Here is a 20,565-nt window from a genome sequence, read left to right on the forward strand (position 1 = left end):
TCTCACACATGCACTATGATTAAATCACCTAAAACAGTGTGCAATTTAAGTAATTCCCTGACGCCACTGAAGAAATACTTTCCTCATAACTCATATCGGATATTAGAAATCATTATGGCCCGGTCATTTCATTTTAGTTGCTCACTAGATGCTCACTATGGGAAGATAAATGCTCAGTAAATGGAAAGTTAATGTTTAAACCAAACAGATGGCCTTCACATGTACATTTAGGTATCATCAGAATCACCGTTCTCCTCTCCTGTATATAATTCTGCTCAACAGCAGCCAATGCTTACCATGAAAAAAGGTTGTTTATGCGGTCGCTGCACCCACAGTCAACCTTGAATTTGGCTGTGTCTTGTTGCTGATATGTTTGGACGTGCAATGCTAAAATTAGAGGTATTCTGATACAAAATATTAAAATGAAAAGCCAGAGTGAAGTAGAACGGAAAGTATTAAATAGCGCATCACTAGATCGAGCCCAGAGCAATACACTGCAAAATAATCTTCTATCTTATGTAGTCAACAAATCACGATTAAAATGTGAAAAATATTAATTTGGAAAAATGATTGTCAGACTTTCCATTTGTTTTAATCGTTTGGCTTCATCAGTGCCTCACCCACACCAGGGGTAAAATCTAGCTGCAGTGTATCAGGACCTTAATTAAGCATCCTTCCAATTAGCAGCAGCACCAACAGATAAGTAATGCTCTCACTTGCTCATATAGCTGGTCTTGTTCCCCAGTGGCGCATGTTTTAGTTACTATGTGGTGTATTGGTTAGTAATCAGTGGTTGATTACTAACCAATCTATCATCTATCCACCATTACCTGTGGATAGATGAAGGATGCTTGTTTCCAGGTGTGCAGTCCATGTGGCCTTAACATGCCCCAGATTGTCCTTTCTAATTTTTTTCCTCATGTTTTATATTTTAGTATGTACCCTGGAGAGACACTTGTTCAATAATACACTTGTCATGTTTATAACACAGCTCCAAACAGCCTGTGGTGATAGGAGAATGTTGCAGCCAACTTTTTCAACTACCAGATTTATTGAAAATGGGCATTTGGAGTGTAATTTAGCATTTGTGAGATTATTGCCAAATGATAGTCCATAAATTCAATTGTGTGGTTTACTAGAATGGTACCATGTGCTATTCCTGCATCATACCTTTTACATTAGTTCTGCATATATGCTCATTATATCACTGATATTGTGTTTGATCAGTCAGTTAAACCTTTTACTGTTATTACATCAGTTGGAGTTAGGGCTTCATTGGTTAGTTAGCCATGTCAATACTGGTGAAGCCATAGAAACAGGAATAATTGTGTGTGTTTAAAAAAAAAAAAAAGAAAGAAAAATTGAGGCCTCTATTTCGAGGGCCCAATACACATGTTGTAAAGTTTACGACATAAATGCATTTAGGGTTTTTAGAAATGGTGACTGTACCAGGCATGTGGCTCAAAGGGTTGTGCCGAGCTTCTTAATTATTTGAGTGTTTTAGGTGTAACATGCTATAAATCAACCCAAGTGCCTTCCAACTCCTTGTGTCCTTGGGTGCTTCAACATTAGCAGACTGCTATTACGATCTCAATTTAAAGTTTCACACAAAATCAGATTCTTTTGCAAGTTGATCGCATATTTAGATTGGTAAGTCTGCGAACATGTCAGCTTTGTGTGGCCCTGATTGGCAAGAGAGGCAGAGACTTTCTCAGCTTCTCAAATAAGAAATGACAATAATAACATTTTTTGACAGTTTTTATATTATATGGTGCAAAGTGTGAAACTAATTTGTTGTGAAACTGTGTGCAAAGTTAGGTGATGAATGGGGAAACGCTCACAGATTTACCAGGTTGCAAGAATGATAGGCTATCTGTCGAGGCACATGCATTAAAGATGTTCAGAAGGCATCCAACACATATGCTGCTGTGATGCTCCAATGCTGCTGTGTAGAGATGACTAAACATCTGAAGCACATTTTCACTAACTCTGCTCATGTGTATACGCTCTATTGGCCTGACTATGTAGGTGCATATTACTCAGTTATAATATGCTCAAAATAACAGTGAAAAACTTCCATGGCACTGACTCAAGACTACATTTTTGTTGGTCACACAGTGACTTCCCAGTATTTAAAGATAGCAATCTCTGACCCTGCGTCCATAGGCACAAATGAGATTAACTTTATTTGCTATGAACGCTAGCCAGGAAAATGACAACTGCGTTTGGTCTCAAACCAACAAAGACACTTGGCTTAATCTTTGCATTGGGTGTAAGATAGTCCCCTCAGTTTCAAAGGTGACTATCTCACTCAGACTGCTGAAGCATCACACTGTCTTAAGCTAAAATTAGAAATAAATTTTTGTGGAAAACAAGCACTGTGAATTTCATCTTGTTGGATTATAATCACATTTCAAAAATGTGGAGATAACGTGTGAGTAATAATTTAGGACTGACATTAAAAAAATGACTTATTCTTTGAAATTATGAATTATATGATGATTATAAATGTCATACGTTTTGTGTGCTCTCTTGATGAATCTGAAATACCAGACAAATTGAAAACAATTATGGACTCTAAGCTTCCAAAGCACAAACTGTTTAACCACCTGTGTCCCTTCAGAAAATAATATCACATCACCACTGGAGACACATTTACCAGGTAGCCACGTTGATTCTGGGTTTTATATATATATATATACACACACATATACATACACACACACACACACACACACTGAGTTTATATGCTTACATATATTCAAGGGTTGTTGACTCTGCTTTTTTTGTGAGTGTGAAAAGGGAAAAAGTGAGAAGTAAGTGAGAAAGTTCTGCAAGGGGTAATTTGTCTTCTGACGAATCAAATCCATTAGCTTGTCAGAGTGCAGAGGAGTGTGGCCCATTATGACACAGCTCAGGCTGCTCCAACAAGCAGCTGCTCTGCTTTTCTATCAGAAAACCTGCCTTGTGTTTGTGATTTGTGCTATGGGTAATGGGATGCAGATACTGCTGCTCCCAGTCAGTGCTATTATTTATAGTTTCATAGTTAATGAAAAAAGTGAGAAAGGGGCTAAAATCAGTCAAAGCTGACAGCTGTAGGGTGTGCGTCTGCTGTTCTTTTGTATAAGTATCACTAAAATCTCTAAAGGCTTCAGAGCAATGCATTTTTGTAGTGAAAAAATGAATTATAAGTTGGGAGGGACATTTTCTAACTGGTCCAAATCATTACAAAATTTTTCTCTTTCTTGTTTGTAAAGCTCTGCTGTTAAGGGTTAGGGTGCATACTATCTGCTCTGGCCTTGAAAAAAAAATTTAAGTCCAACCATACCTCGGGAACACCCAGCTTTTGTCAAGAAATTTTGTTGGCATGTAGCAGTTTGTGTAGCACTCTGACTGACAATCCATTGTCTAAAGTCTGTGTGAAAACCTAGTGAGTAGTGGAAAAAATAAATAACATTCACAAAACACATTATCCATATGAAGTTTCACTGAAACAATTGAATCTGGGTACAGGCCTCCCAGCTCATGCAGAATGCACTGTGTAGCACTGCGGTGTTCATCTCCTTGGCTGTTTTTATTAAGCCAGTGTTCTATATTTCACTGGATGTATTGCAAATAATCAGAAAGTTTTGTTTTTTCAGTAAGAAAAAGTTGTTCAGTTCTTATTACCAAATATATAACAGTGATTATTTCCTGTTATTTTGGATTAGCATTTTAACCTGATTTGTCTTGAGTGGCCAAGATCTGTTAACAGCACAGTTGTCAGCCTCGCTGTAATTTGCTGCATGCACCCATTCAGAGTGTAGGATTATTACCTTCTATCCTGTCATGTCAGGGGTGAATGTTGCACATGCCTTCAAGGATTTTCAGCACTGAGCTAAAGTTGTTTTAGCGCAGTGATCAAATATCAGCATATTACTGTTGAGATCTTTCTATAGTGGTTGTCATGTGAGGTTCTTCCTGTTTCTTCTCATATGAGCTTTGATTTATGAGCATTTTAAGGGTTATATTCTCTTGGGCCTCTGTAAAGTGCTTTTACTGTTTAAAGCACTGTTCAATTACAGCAGAATAGTGGAAAGCTGCGTTTGAAGCATTCTTCAAAAATGGCAAAATGAACCTCATGAGATCGGGGAGGGGCAGTGGTTGTTGCTGTGTTGTTTTTTTTTTTTACTTTTCTTTTACTCCAGTGGCAATGGCTTCATCATCGCCTTGTCCTCTTGTTCCATTTGCAGTTTACGTTTGGGATATCAAATAAGAGCACTTGGTCCACAGGTATTACCGCAGAGGATTTCTGGCTATCTCGTATGTGCAAGCCAGGTTTAAGTTCTCTGTAAAGGTGCTTTGCTGATATGAAGAGCAACAGACCGTACAATGCCATCAGAGAGCCAATTAGGCTATTTAAATCTTTATACACAGCTAATTATATTTCTAGACATATTGACTGTCAGCAAGAAGAGGGTACTGGATAAGTCATAACAAGTAATATCAAAATGAATTGATTCTCCAATGCAGCAATGGATGTTATACAAATGCAAATGAATGTAAACATCATGACGCACATACAGTGGCCCAGACGGATCAACCCAAAACAAAACCACAACACAAATACAAATAAAGCTGCAGTGGAAGTGAGCGGTGGTTGTTCTATACGGTTACTGTGTACTGTCAAAGTGAATACATTGACCAAAAATTTAACAATAATAAATAAATGAACCAGTTATCTAGCTTCCTAGCTCTCAAACTACTTATTTTCTGTTTCAGTAAGTCATTTAAAAATATTCAGTTAAATTGCAATCTTTGTACTGTTCATCATTCATTCAATCCTTCACACTAAAATTTGGATCATATCTATGGCTCATTTGTTCTCTGTTCAAAAACTGAGGACCATCCACTGAGTTGTGTGTTTCCCCAGTCAGGTAGAAAAATGTTTGTTTGAGTGAAGCAGAGACCTGTCAGTCATGTGTTGCACAGCCAACCTGAAAGACACAATAATAGAGGAAAAAATAGAGACTTCCATTGAGAGGCTGCTGCCTTACACAAGCTTTTTTTTCCTGTGAGTGACAGTAGTCAAGTGTAAAATCTCTTCTTTTCATCTTATAATTGGCTCAACTCAAGAGTCCTCTGCTTTTATTAATCAGTCCTTAATTAATACTTTTTTGATTTTGCTCTGCACCCTTACATGCTGCCACCAAGAAATGTAAAAGTACTGAAGAATATCCATTATGCTGTGGCTAGAATTCTCTCCTCTTCCCAGTGGCAGGTAATTCCTCGACAGCAAAATTTAATTTACCACAGCAAGGAGATTTCTTCAGAAGAGGAAACCTTAACCATGGATAGCAACCTGCAGATGAGTAATTAAAATGTGGAAATGCCAAAGTTGAAGTCATGATTAAACATGGCAAAGAATTAAAGCAGTGTGTCATATAGATCATCTATCTAATATATTCTTCTAACTAACCAACGAGGTCTTCTGGGGACTTCTTTTAAAACTTTCCTAGCCCAGCATATTGCTGTTATGCTTCCTTTCCACTATAAAAGTGCATAAAGAATAAAAAAAAAATTAAATAAAATGAACCAAGCACTTTTGTCTGATCTCATTTTCATCATTTGTCTTTTGTCAAAATCATACCAGATTACCTACAATGTGGACATATTAAAGAAAATTACAATTGTTTGGCCTCTACAAAAATGTGAAGTTAAACACTTAAACAGTAACTCGGAATATCAAAGAAGTTAAATAACTTAGTCCATTCTTTTGTTTCCATTCAGATTGGGGCTGGAGATGATGATGATGGTGATGATGATAAGCTTCAGTCAGTCAAGGAGTCCAAGCTGAGTAAAGGTGGGTCACTAAAACAAGGACATGCTGAACGTATTGATAATTTGAATTCATTTACTTTAGTTAATTCATTCATCAAATTAGATGCAAAGCTTTTGGGTGACTGCATCTATAAGAGTTTGTGTGCGCGTATTTACTCAAGTGTGTCTGTGGGTGTGAATATGTGTCATATATTGGTGTTGCACAACTTCTTGTGAGACTTGGTATTTATGCTAGCAATTTCATTCGGTGGTATCAGGCTGTAAATGTCCATGCAGAGATGAAAGAGTCTGCCTACTGCAATGTTGGCAGGAGTCATAAACATGCACATATATGCAAATTAAAGCTTGAATTCTCAGAGACTATTTGGAAAGCTAATAACTATTTGGATTTGTGCACAAATAAAATACCTAGCCTTCCACAACAGAATTCAGGGTCCTTGATTAAGGTTATTTCTTTAGGGAATCAGGCGTTCTGTCTGCTCTTTCATCTCTACTAGAGCTGACATATTTGATTCCAAAACCCACCTCTCTATTTTGTCCAGATTTTTTTTTTTTTTTTTTTTTTTTTTACTGTACTTCTCATCCTCTTTTTCATTTTACTCACAATTTGTCAGTGAAAACATGCTCTCTTGTGAGTCTTTCTTGGCCTTTATGCATCACAATTTATCCTTTTTTTTCCTTTTTTTTGTGCTATTGCAGCCTCATTTGCTCCCATCTGTTTTGCCATCAAGGCAAAAGAAAATGATTTGCTGCCACTGGAGAAGAACCGAGTTCGACTGGATGATGACTCGGACGAGGACAAGGTCTAGTTCGACCTTTATCTATTCAGTGCACGTAGAGCTAGATATGATGTGGTGTGGACATGAATTGCTGTTTTAAAAAAACTTTCAGTGCCTCAAAATTAACAAGTTATTAATATTTATTTGAAGTTGCTGGAGGAAGAAGGACTTGAAGCTGTGATAGGTGGACCTGAGATGGTTGACAAGGAGCCTTTTCCCTTCAGTGTACCAGAAGAAAAGAAACCCTCCCTTAGTTTGGAGGAGCTAGAGGCAAAACAAGGTAACATTGCCGAAGAGATTTTCTGGAAATTTTTAAATATTGCAAAAATTTCTGCACGAGTAGAGACTGTGCCTCTTTCTATACAGATAGAGAAAAAGCAACACTAAAACAGAAAAAAATATAGTTTTATATCAAGGAATAGATTCAACTAAGTAGAAATATTCAGTGGTTGCACTTTGCTTTGGCTTTCTAAGAATGACTATATTCCCTTCAATTATTACCCCCAAGTTAATTCTCACCTTGATTCAAATTCAGAAAACGATTATGTTGAAGGATGTAAAGATTTATTTCCTATGTGTGTCTGATTCAGTCAGCCTGCATGACTGACAGAAGGTTAATAAGCCCAAGCATCTGTTGATGGTTATGATAGAGCTTATTTCTCTTTCTCTATTATTTCTCTTTGTCCCAAATGCTCCTTCTTTTCTCCTCAGCTCCATGGCTTCCTTGTGGGTTGACTAAAATTGTATCGTACATCTCAATAAAGTAAATACGTTCAAGTCTTTACAAGATGTCTCCATCACACATACTGGCCTTTGTTAGTTACTGGGAGGCTTTAATTGGAGGAAAACAAAGTCTGGATTACACATTTTTGCAACAGGGGGTAACCTGCAGTGCGAGAGATGACTATATCCTCCAAAAGATCTATCGGAGACGTATTCACTATAGTTGTCTCTCTGTCGCCACACAATAAGAAGGTTGTGGGTTCGGTTCCCAGGTGTGGGGCCTTTTGTGCAGAGTTTGTATGATCTCCCTGTGCCTGTGTGGGTTTCCTCCCATCGTCCAAAGACATGCATGTCTAGGTTACATGCTGACTCTAAATTGTCCGTAGGTCTGACTATGAGTGGTTGTTCATCTCTGTCTCTGTTTGTTGGCCCTGTGATGGACTGGTGACCTGTCCAGGGTGGACCCCACCCTCGGACAGAGTGAGCTGGAATTGGCTCCAGCACCCCTCGTAACCCAGAAACGGATAAGTGGTAGAAGACAGATGGATGTCTCTCTTTTTTGCTCAGTCATGGGTGTAGAATATTACTGATCACTGATCTTTTCTTTCTTTTCAAAGGGAACGCAGAAGTGATTTGGCACCAGAAAACAAATACAGTTATTCACACAATGATCCTCGGCCGATTGCATACAAGCACAAAACACATTCTTTGTCCCCCTGTGGATTGTTAGACCATCTAAACAGCACCAGAAATAAGTCACCTGTGTTAATTTTAAATACAATTAACCTTTTTGCTGACAAAGCCATTGTGATTGCCTAACCCCAACTACAATATTATGTCAAATGAGAAGTTTTCACTTATTGGTCAACTGAAAAGATCCAGCCAGCAGATGCCATTGTAATTATAATAATTGAACATCAGTTATTTATTTGACCCAAGTTATTAACCAGATGTGTGAAGTTGTATCTGTATTGTCATCTCTCAGAATAATCATGGCATGTCTCTGTTGATTAGTACATTGACTCAATAACAAGCAAGCAAGTGCCTCATCAAAAGACTCAATATATTTGGCTTTACAGGAAAACAAATCAAAGGGCAAAGAACAATTTAGCAACATTTTGTCCTTGGCTGTAATACTTGCCTTGTCTGCTAGCCATTCAAACTCTTTGATGTAGTGTGTGTGTATATATATATATATGCGTGCACACACACAGACTACTGAAAAACTGAAATTATCTTGTACCATCAGTAGTTACCTGGCTGATAATTAATTAAATTTGCTGAGCTAAATTTAAATGCATCAAAATATTTAAAACAAATAACACAAAGGAACGACCATTATTGCCATAAGCTTGAACAACAACAGATAAAAGTAAGCAACATGGTCAGAAGGCAATTTGAATGAAATGCAATTTTTTTTGAGCAATTAATAGCTATTTCTGCGCTCTGACTATGAAGGGCTCACTCCAGTGAACAAAGACCTGAAAGAGCTTTACCAATGAAAAGTCCATCGGTATCCTTGTTTGAGGTTCTTCTTTTTCTTACAGCTACTTACCAGGCTATAGTCTGATGGAATGGCATGGGGTTTCTTGTCAGACACAATAGAGGTGCAGGTCCCCGAGACAATTGTTAAGCCAAATACCCTGAGAAATTGTAGGTCTCGAAGGACATTGAGTTCAGCATTTCTTGATGTCCTAAAAAGACAGATTAAAAGTGTAATATTCTGTTTTAAGACCTGAAAGATAAAAGCTAAATATATTCTGAAAAGATGGACAGAGAAACAGTTAAAGGCAAATGTGCTACTTTTCAGCATCAAGTGGGCCGACCCACCCCGTTTAGGTTCAGTGGAACAGTCTTGAGTGTAATGGTCTTGCTAGGAGCTGACAGATGGCAAGAGAAAGAGGCTGGAAAAGCCTAATAAATAGCTGACTGAATTGGCTTTGCTGTGTGGCAAAGTGGCTGTCAGTCAGCAGGTCTAACTTGATCAGATAGCAGGAGAATCGGTGGCAGACTGCAGACCACTAATCTGTATTGATGGGCTGGAAAACAGCCACACACACCTAATGCAGTTTCCAGTGATAAGTACATGGAATCATTTAGGCTACAAACACAGTGGATGAAGACTTTAGTGATGTTAGAAGACTTTTGCAGAAAGTAAATATATGGTTTCAATAAATGTAAACACATTCTTTCTCTAAGCATAACATTTAGTCAATTTATTTGTGGCCTTACAGTCTTTTTTTGCTTTATAAATTCATATTTTAGGCTACATCTAGTCTGCTGCTTATTTAATTGTTTAAACTTGAGCTACTACCATGCAATTATGTAAAAGAGAGAAACCACTACAACTGAATTCTCACTCAAAAAACTCAAATTTAGAGCATGATGATGTGTTTTTTAATGCGACTCTTTTTACCACTTTTCATATTAAATGAAAAATGATGCAGGCATTCATTTGCTTAGTATGGGACGTGAAAGTGCATTAGCCTTGTCCTTCATGATGAGTAGTGTCAGATGAGTTTGTAAATACAGTAGTGGGAGTCAAACTGCCCATGAATGTGTATTGTGGCACTGTTTGCGGTACAGATGGATTCTGCTCCATTTAGCTGTTGTTCACACTATACTCAAATATGATTTGCCTCAGCAGCCAGCTTATTTTTAAACCCAAAGAGATAACAGGAGCCCCTGTGGTTGCATAACTTAAGCAACTTGTTTTCCACAAGCATTTGCCTTATACCTCACGGTCTTGTTTTTTCGTCTCTTTCTCATCCTATTGCTCTGTGCTCCATCTCATTCCTGGGCTCGCCTTACCCATCCATCCCCCACCCATCTTCCTCACTTCATATCTGTTTCTGATTTCTCAAAAACTGTGCATATTTTCCTTCCCCAGTGTCACGAAGATGCCCGTCTCCTCTTCTCCACCCACATGTTCCCTCCTACTTTGCTTTTTCAGTATAAACTTTGAATTGCATGGAATTATGTTGCACCACACTCTGTCAGGCCTTATCATTCAGGAACAGGGTCAATCTACAGCAGTTAGAAACTTAGAAAGATGCCAGTCATCACCAAATTCAGATGTGACACTTAGAATAAAATATTCTCTTATCATCCTTTCCTTTCTTGTCCATCTTTGACTTCCTGTCCCTGTTTGTCTTTCTGACGTCTTCATAGCCTCCAAATGTCTCTCCTCATCCTCTGTCTCCTCTTTTTGAGACCATTTATTTTGTTGTAGAGAAAGGGAAAAATGGCTGTGCGAGAAGCACATTCTCAATTATATTTTTCTTCCTCTTTTTAGCCATTTTCTGCTTTCCGACAAATATTTAGCAGAGGTACAGTGTATCTTGCTGCAGTAAAAATGAAAAAAGAACATTGGCTGTAATTTTTTTCACACTTTGTTTGCAGCCAAGCAGAAACTAGAGGATCGTCTAGCGGCTGCAGCACGGGAGAAGCTGGCTCAGGCATCTAAGGAGTCCAAGGAGAAACAGCTACAGGCAGAGAGGAAGAGGAAGGCAGCGCTCTTCCTCCAGACCCTCCGCAGCCCCTCACTTGGAGAGCCCGAGGCCAAGAGGGTTGAGCTAGACTCATCTGCACAGCTTGAGGTAGGGGATTAGTTGATAAGAGTGGGTCAGTATTTGTCACCACAAAGTTGTATCTAAAACATTGGTCCAACTTTGTACCATTGAAGAGTTGTACCGTTTATGCTCTTGACTGCTGCATGTTTTTCCCTATGAAATCATGAATCTAATAGTTGTCTAATTGCCCTAATTGCCCCTAATTTTTGTCGGAATAAAAGCGATGAGCAGTTGATATGAGAGGATAGTACTGTATATACAAAATCTGAATTTTAAAGATGCTTGGCTAGACATCGAATTCCAGTGATAATGTAACTGTATCATCGTGATTATAGAACCGCAAAGATTGATAATCAGGTACTTCCCGCCATTCAAATTAACTTAACCTTGTCTGGACATGTCTGTAATTGATTGTTTGCATTTATGGAATCAGTTGTTTATCAGTTCATTAAACTGCCACTTGACATCTAGCCAGCATTAATGATTGATGGGTTCTTCTATGTCAAAGCTCTCACCTTCTACTACTTTGCTGCATAATGTTACTTGTATGGGGTTTGTTTTGCAGCTATGTTCAAAACATTTCAATTTCATTAATTAGCCTGCTAGGGATTGGTTTGCTTTTGTTTTTTGTTTGTTTTTTTTTATATGTGTTTGGATAATAAACAAATATGTCCAACACTGCAATGAATATCTTGAGAGAATTTTTGCCAGTTCAGTTGAAATGTAGTGCTTGTCAGATCAAATTGTTTCAGGGCCACTCTCATGACTAGAAACGACCACCCAGAGACTAGAGATGAGCTTCAGATTTATATTATCTTCGTTTTGTGTTTTTAGTCTCCTATTTTTCATATGTACTTGTCAAATTTTCAGTCGATGGGAGTTGGCTAAATGGAAAATCAAATATTTTACACCTGTTTCTGTAGCCACATAGTAAAACAGTCTCAGTCTTATACGGATGGGCAGCTGTGGCTAAGGAGGTGGAGCGGCTATCGACTGAACTGAAAGTCAGTGTTTCCATACTTTGCTCCTCTAGTCTAGTTGTCAAAGTGTCCCCAGAAAAAAATTGCAACACCTTAATTGCACCCGATGGCTCTTCCATCAGTGTAAGAGTGTGAATGAGCAAGTATTGCAAAGCAATTTAATTGGTTGATGAGCTCAGAATAGAGCCATATAAGAGCATTTAGGATTTAAAATGTGTTGACACCAGATGGCATACTGTGTTCTTGATTGTGTTTTTTTTTTTTTAAATTGAGTATGTGCAAATGAAATTGCAGACACCCACAGATGTATTATTACCTGTCAGTTTGTGTGATGGTGTGCGCATGTGGCAGTATTGATAGCACTTTTCATGTTACATAACCAAACAACAATATATTAAGAGATTAATGTCTGGTTCTAGGGGGAATATTTTCTGATACATCAGGACCACACAAGTGAACACTTGTAAACATCATTCACTAAAAAAAAATCTTTTGCTTTTATACAGCTGATCAGCAGCTGAGCACATCACATATTTGTATTGAGCTGTTGGTGAGCTGAGTCTGTGCTTAACACAGTGAGAGGCTCAGTTTAGACTGCTTTTTGTGTATAGGCAGACATATACCCCTGAGACGTGCCACACAGTCATTGCATGAGAATGTGCTAAATATGTGCTCAATTGACTGATCGCCATGCAACTGTTGGCACTGCTAATGAATCCTAACATCCTTCTCGTAACTTATAAGGTAAAGTTTTTGTAAACAAGAATGACTGACCCAGAGACAGAGGGTTGACCCCTACGCAACAGTCATAAAGCTTATTTTGTTGTTGTAGGTATAAGGTCTGTTGTTGTTAATTGTTATTTTATTGAAATTATTGTGATCATACTGATGTTTCTTGCTACGATTAACAGTAAACTTGGACCTAAATTAGTTCCTATATTGATCTTTATAACATATAGTGGCCAGGCCACACAGACAAGCTGCTAGGGGTGAAGGAAACACCACAGTAAAATGTTTTTAATAGTGATAGAAACTGTAAATTTTAATGAGTTGAAAATGTTTATTGCATTTCAGCAATTAAAATAACAAAATGCCATGCACCAAGATGACTGGAAAATTGAATTATACCGCAAAATGCTCGGAGCACACATTGTGGAGGTGGAAAATTAACTACCAAACCACACAGTGTGGTTCTTAATGAAGAAAGTGAAAAGATAGAAAAATAGAAAACTTGCTATTTTCTAGCCAACATCTTGCCATTTTACTGTCCCACCAGAGAAGTTGCAGGGTATGTAAATTCTAAAAGCCCTTTGTCTGTCATATTAAACATAAACAAGGAAGGCAGGAATACTTTATAGTGTAAATGAGGCTTGTTCGTGGTCATTTGATGTGTAGATTGCCTATCCATTTGATGGATGTTAGATGTCAGCTCCTCATGTGAGCCCAACTGATGTGAGCTGAACTGGCCTATTGCCTGTTCGGCCAGGTGGCAGTGGGCAGGCTCCTGTCACTACCGGACCAGCTCTGTCACTCTTCTCCAGATGTTCAGTGACTTCTTCAATGGCCATGAAAGCACACATGCTCTGAAGGCGCAACCAACATACAGCTCATTGGTGCATGAAGGAACACGTATTGTTGAATGCCTAACATGGTGACTGATGTACGGCACTTTGGGTGCCAGAATATTGTAAAAGACTGAAAGAGTAAGTCGATTTTTGAGTTTGCTTTCAGGAATTCCAGAGAACAAGTATGAGAGATGGGGAGTTCAATAAGAAAATGCCTTGTGTTTTCCTTGATGTGGGGATGCTACGGTAATGAGCATACTGCTTTCAGAGGACACACGAGGGAACAGAATCAATGTCGAAGTGAGATAATTTGGACAGTGTAAGAATGTGTAATGATTTGTCAATGGACAAAACACTTTGAGAAACAAATGTTACCTGGATGTGGTTTAAGTGAGGGAGGCTCTGTATCCCTTTAAGTTGATTAAAACTTATGTTTATTGAGACTCTTCTGGCAGCAGCATTTTGCATTTTTAAGTCTGTATTTTGGACAGCCAGAAAACTGTTGTGTGGTGCCTTATGTTTGCACTAAACTACACTGTTTGCCAGTCTGGTAGAATCCCATTTCATTCATAGACTTGACTTGGATTTATATTTTGCTTTTACGCATAAGTGACTTTAATTCTAATAATTTTTTGAGTTCTTCCAGAAGGGGCCGTTATGTTACAAGCCACACGTCTAGGGAGTGGAGCAGTGGAACTGCTGAAAAGAGCAATTAGCTGGAGAGTAATATGGAGAAGTGTGAAAGAGTGTCAAATCGTTCATTGGATGCCATTGGTGATGGATTTTTAGAACTTGCTGTTTGCAGTCACAGGAATAACTAATAGCCATTGTGAGCATGAGGGAGGCTCACCTGAATCCCCTCATAAATTTTCTCAATTTCTCCATTCATGAGAGATTTCTGCAGACTTGTCTATTTTATAAAACATAGCAATACACAAACAAATACCAAAGAATAAATTTGAGTACTGCATCACTTTGTCTGGCTTATCTGACATGACAAGAATTGTTTTTATCACTGCATTTTAATTTGAGCGAAAATCTGCATTTGATCTTTTTTAACCCTGCCTTGCTGCAGACTTTATGATTATCTGAAGGCATTAATTTCAGTTTGCAGGAGTGTTAGAAGAATGTTAACAAATCAACCATTGTAGGATTATGGCACAGGCACATGAGACCAACCTGTAAAATGACATCCAAGTAAAATATCGAGATTTATATCTGAAATGGTGATTCAGTCTACCACTTCAACAGAACACAAATGTCTTTATTTGGTTTAGGTGTCCAGATAAGCTTTCCATATATCAGTCCTCATTTCAAACCAAGCCCTGCTTCCTATCATTTCTTTATCTTTCTCTCTACCCAGACACCAGAAAGTGTGCAAACAGAAAGGTGTAATAAATATTCTTCCTTTCTTTATTTCCAAAACTTGTTTTTAGATAGATGTTTTCTGTTGTTAGAACTTCCTCTTGTGTCTTTCCTGCCCTCACTTCTTTATCTCAAATGCCTCTTTCTTTCATCCTCTTTCATCATGATCCTTCCCCCTTGTATTTTCTTCTGCACCTCTCCCTCTCTCTTTTATGCTCCACCCATTTCAGAGCATAAAATTTTATCAGATGGGTGAGAATGGGGAATTATTGAATTGTAAAGCTTGAAGTTAGGAGCGGAGAACAGCTCACCTATTATTAAGTTAAACTAGGAACTAGCATTTGAGCTAGAATGGGACATAAACATAACCAAAAAGGCATCTTGTTTCCATCTGGATCTTTCATGTTTATCACTCATCAATTGGGCATTCATGCCATTTTATGCTAATCTTAGCATTTAGATTATGCCATTTCACGTCTGACTTTATCAAGACACCCTCTTAGCTCCATAAATATGTAATGTGGTTGGCCTCAGGGTCATGGTCTACCCCTTGAAGATTAAAAACCTAACCTTGGAAGATTTAGCTTCATGTTCAATCCACTGATGAACGGGAGCCATATTTTAAGGGTGAATCCAGCAGCAGGTTAATATAATATGAGCAGACAGACACATACTGGGGTAATTAGAGCCACTTTGCAGCTGACAGTTGTAACTCACTGTGTAGCCAGAGAGCCCCACTGTGTTGTTTAACCTACACCATCTTTTAATCAGCTGAGTAAGGGAGAGATATAAGATAGATTTAGAGAGAGAGATATAATTTCCCAAGAGAGCAAGAGACCTTGACTTATGACCCCATGTCCCTGTTAGTGCAGGCATGATTATGTATAGTGTCATCTTAAAAATCTCCTGATTTACAGTTTCACACCACCTTCTGATATCTGTATAATATAGTTAATGGTATCATACCAAAGTATGAAAAAGATGACTTTAAGCATTTATATGACACATACTGGACTGGTAGAAGGTGCCCAAATGAATATATCGTCAGTTACCATAATTTTTATTCAACTGTATCATCACTGTGTGTGTGTGTGTGTATTTCCTATTATAATGTGAGATACGTTATTGTGCAGTATTGTTATAGAGGTCCCACAGGGATTTTGAATTTGGAGTAATCTGTATTCTCTCTATAGTAATCTCTTTGCATCCCCTGCAAATGGATAGGACCAAAAATTGATTTTCCACAGATGTACAGAGATGCTACGCACTTGGGAATTCATGCTGCGTCTCCGATGTCAAAAAGCATATCTGACTGTTTAAGTTAATCAATATATTATTTGTTTTCTTTTCATCTTTAAACCATCTGAAAATAGAAGGTCCAGCATCAAAGTGTTTCTAGTAAAATGGTGCCTTTACTAATGTTTTTGCTCTTTGTCCTCTTCAATCTTTCTTTGTCTTTAGATGCAAGAAGCCCTTTCTGTCCTGTCTGACCTTGCACCCACACAAGTGTCTTCTACACCACCCACCTATCCTCAGGACCAAAGACCACCGATGGAAAACCAAGGAGCCTATCGCAGCAGGGAGGCCCAGTCCTCCTTATCCTCCCACGTTACCCCCAGAGCAGCAGACAGGGGCAGAGACAGGGGCAGAGACCGAGACAGGGGCAAAGACAGAGACAGAGATAGAGACAGAGATCGAGACAGAGAGAGAGACAGAGACAGAGATCGTGACAGAGATCGAGATCGAGATCGTGACAGAGATCGTGACCGAGATCGTGACAGAGATCGAGACCGAGATCGAGACCGAGATCGAGACCGAGATCGAGACAGAGATCGAGACCGAGACAGAGACAGAGACAGAGACCGAGGCCGAGACCGAGACCGGAACAAAGGGAAGGACAAAGAGAAAAAGAAGAAAAAACACAAGAGGAGGTCAAGGTCAAGGTCAAAGAGCAGACACTCGCTTCCCAGTGCCTACAGGAGAGCCCGCAGGTCACGGTAAGACGTTGTGGACACAGCCTTGACTTAATTTTTGTCTGCGTTAATGCAGAGAAAATTATTTTTGTCAGAAACTAAATATATGAAGAGTGTGGTATTTTTACAGGACTTTAGTCTTAGAATTATCTTGTTCTGCTTAATTTTGACAGATGGGCATATAAATATACATAAATATAAATATACATATAAAAATAGCATTTTATTTAATAATTATTCCTTTTGGATTTGCAGTTTCGGATTTCATTCAATGGAATCATGTGAATGCTTATAACTCTCAGAGGTGCATGTAAATCTAATCAAATACCCGCTAACCTGAGATAATAGTTTTTGTCCCCCAAAATAAAATCCCATTAACTACAGAAATCGTGACCAGGCTTTCAGTATCTCCACAAACAATAAGCAATAATAATTTTCTACCTGAATAGACCTGTCAGTGAGAAATCCAGCTGCTGTGAGTGGTATGTAATGTGACACAATAATTTATCACCTTCTGTTTTATATTGCACTTTATCTGAACCATAAGTGCCTAATACGTTGCACCTAAATGAACACCTACAAAAAGAAGCAATCCTCTGTAATTTCTGTAGTTTCTTTATTTACACCTCCACTTTCTTTCCCTTGTTCTGTCCTTTTAATAGAAAGAAAAATCAGATAAAAGTAAGATGAATGGATACAAGAGAAGGTGTGGTAGGGTGAAAGAAGGCAAAGAAGTGAGGAATACAAAGAAATTGCATTAGAAAGGTTAAGGGGTTGAGTGAAAGTCATCAAAGGTAGAGATTAGTCTCCTTTGTTTGTGCTGTTTATTAGTCAGGTTAAAGTTAAGAATATTGACCAGACGCTTTTGTTTTCATTCCCCCGGCAGGGGCCAATATTACCATGGCTGCTCTCTCCTTTTTGGCATTGTTTTTTTTAAAAAGTCATGTAATTTATGCTTCTAACTTTGGTTAATTGATGGTTGTAAATGATGATGTAAATGACCAGTGAGAGAAAATGAATTAAGCTGTGCCCTTTGTCGAATGAAATCAGAGAAGTGCATTCATTGTGTTTTATCCTTGATTACTGTTTCCTTTTCGGGCTGCTTAGAAAAAAAAGTATTTGCATATTGCTTGTCCATCTAATATGTTTATTAAAGTAATTCACAGAAATCTGCTTCCTGTTTTTGTCCTTTGGCCTTGTTGCACTGTACTTAGACTGTCTTTAACTGGCTTAATATATTCTGTCATGGTCAGATCTTCATATAGTCAAATGGAAAATTATGCTTAACCTAGTTCAAGTCATCAATGACCCTTCCTAATTTTAAGATACTTGAATGTACTTAGATTCCCTTTGTTTTTTTATACATCAGCTCATTTCCCAAGGTCTGTCTTTTGTTTTTTTTATATATATATATATATATATATATATATATGACTTGAACTAATTTCACAGTTTTTTCATCCTCCTTGTCTGGCTAGATCCCGTTCACACTCCCCAGGGAGAAGGGACAGAAGGGGTAACTCATCAGACAAGAGACGTGAAGATAGAGAGCAGGAGCGCTATCATCCTAGCAGTAGCTCCAACCTGCCCAGGGGCCATTCAAGATCCAGGTAAACCTAACAGCAGGTGTCAGATCAGTCTGTGGTAGGAGAAAGTGTAATAGGCCTTCAGCTCTGTTTATTCTAACACTAAAAATATTGATTCTTCTACCAGTCCCATGGGGGTAGAAACACCAGCTAACACCAACTAAAATAATGTAAACTCTTAACATCTGATAAACTGGTAATACTGGTAAAATGTGGATCCAATTTACATGGAGCAATGTGTTAATCCCCAAAAGACTCGTGAGAAGGGCTACGAAGGACAGCTTCCGGTTTGAACATGAATTTAAATTAGGGCTTTACAGACTACACAAGCCCTATTATCATCAAGTGTTACCCCCCCTTGAAATTTTGTGTTATGTGTTGTTACGGACTGTATCTGAAATATCTGAACTGCTGTATCATGTCTTTCAGGTCCCCTTCTGAAAAAAAGAAGAGCTCCTTGTCATCCTCAGGACAGATGCAAACTGTCGGTTTCTCTCTCTCTCCATATTCTTCACCTGGGAGAGTTTTGTCCCAATCAGCTAGCCCTGCCTCCAGCCTAGCCCACTCCAGGTAATCATCCACAAGCCTGTCAATCCACCAGCCAGGCATTAATATTGCTGTCCCAAGATCTGCGGAGAGTCTTTTCCCTCAAGAAAGAAAAGGTCGTTGGAAAGATTAATGCAATTTACACTGGCACTTGCTTTGACATCTGTCTTATTTAGACCAATAAATTGCTGCCTCCAGGCCTTAGAAGTTCCTGGTTTCCATGAAATTAAAGCAATCAAATATATACTATAGCAATATGTCAAAGCTTTGCTGATTCACAAGAAGGCCAAACTGAAGATGAAGTTTAATTAATACTTTCTCTTTGAAGGCTTTTGACAAACTACAACTCTTGCTCAAACCAAATATCTGCAGCAATTTGTCATGAAAATTGTCCAACAATGGCTTAGCAGCTGTAACAAGGCAAAACAGGCCTGCCAGGCAACATATTTCTCCACGTTCTTCATGAGAGTTGTGAGTGTCGTTATTACAAAGACACATATGTAGTATTTCATCTGTGGGTTTGAGCCCGTGCTCAATTCAACTACATTAGAGTGTAACAAAGCAGCAGTGTCCTGCTCTGTGTTTGATTTGGGAAAGGGTACACTCCAGTGACCCCGGCCAAAAGGAACAAGTGCAATCATTCCCCAAACACATTAAGACTTGATATGAAACAGTTTATATATGGTCGTATATTTAACACCTTTTAATGGGTTCTCCTTTTTAGAACAAGTACCTGAAAAATAAAATTCAGCCAGAGAGGCAGGAGAATTGAGACATTCTCTCAAAATGCAGTGTTCCATCTGTATAAACCACTATCAGCCAAAGCAAGCGTAGAAAATAACTGTAAAACAGCTTTGTAAATATAAAAGTAGGTGAACTAAAGCTTGGGCTTGAGTCCTGTATGAATGGAAGACACTTGATGCTTTAAATCAACGGAGCCACTGTCATGATGAGTTAGAGCCAACATGTTCCAGCTTCAAGGCGTTAAAGCACAAAGGTGTTTATGGAAACATATATAATAATGTCTGTGGCTGGTTGGTTTGTTGTTTGAAATATGTCCCAACAAAGAAACAATCAAAGCTGCATACATTATCTGGACAACAGGAATGAGCTCTGAGCTAAATCATTTCCTGCCCTCCCTGTCTGTCCTGTGACAAGACATACATCCATTTTGCTATGCTGCCTAAAATAGGGTGAGTGCCAGATCGTTCTGATTGAGATTTGAACATTGCTTTTGTGTGTAGTGTTTACTGTGGCCAAATTAAGTTTTTAATTCAAATTAACGCTCATCTTGATCTTGTTTTTCCCCTAACCTACCACCACAGTGGTTCACAACATTTTCCAGCTCATCACCCAACAGAAATTCTCAAAACTGTTGGCAGTTCGCATAAAACACAGTGAAACAAAAATAGAGGGATGGGTCATTACAATTCATTGTTAAATCCACAACAAGTCAAGGTCACTTTCGCATCCATTCTTATCTTGTCATTTGAATTTGCTGGTCACAGATAGAAAGTTACTATGACCTCACTTATGACGTTTTTCACTATAACTGGGGAATTTATATGCAAATCAAGACATCATTTCAAGCAAATGTGTACTCAGAAAAAATAATGAAGTAATGACATTTTATATCTAACAGTTCAAAGGTCAACT

At 38.4% G+C, this 20,565-nt stretch overlaps 1 protein-coding gene across 1 annotated transcript in view; it reads left to right on the forward strand.

Moving 5' to 3' along the window:
• Positions 1 to 20,565, forward strand: part of sfswap (splicing factor SWAP) — a 40,068-nt gene that overhangs the window by 11,671 nt on the left and 7,832 nt on the right. Inside the window, exons 11-18 of the mRNA XM_029515650.1 lie at positions 5,770 to 5,842; positions 6,514 to 6,623; positions 6,750 to 6,879; positions 10,725 to 10,921; positions 16,266 to 16,449; positions 16,564 to 16,801; positions 18,256 to 18,387; positions 18,793 to 18,933. Of these exons, the coding sequence (XP_029371510.1) occupies positions 5,770 to 5,842; positions 6,514 to 6,623; positions 6,750 to 6,879; positions 10,725 to 10,921; positions 16,266 to 16,449; positions 16,564 to 16,801; positions 18,256 to 18,387; positions 18,793 to 18,933 (1,205 nt within the window). The remainder of the gene's footprint in view (positions 1 to 5,769; positions 5,843 to 6,513; positions 6,624 to 6,749; positions 6,880 to 10,724; positions 10,922 to 16,265; positions 16,450 to 16,563; positions 16,802 to 18,255; positions 18,388 to 18,792; positions 18,934 to 20,565) is intronic.

Source organism: Echeneis naucrates, chromosome 12 (assembly GCF_900963305.1).
Source record: "Echeneis naucrates chromosome 12, fEcheNa1.1, whole genome shotgun sequence".
Taxonomy (NCBI): Eukaryota; Metazoa; Chordata; class Actinopteri; order Carangiformes; family Echeneidae; genus Echeneis; species Echeneis naucrates.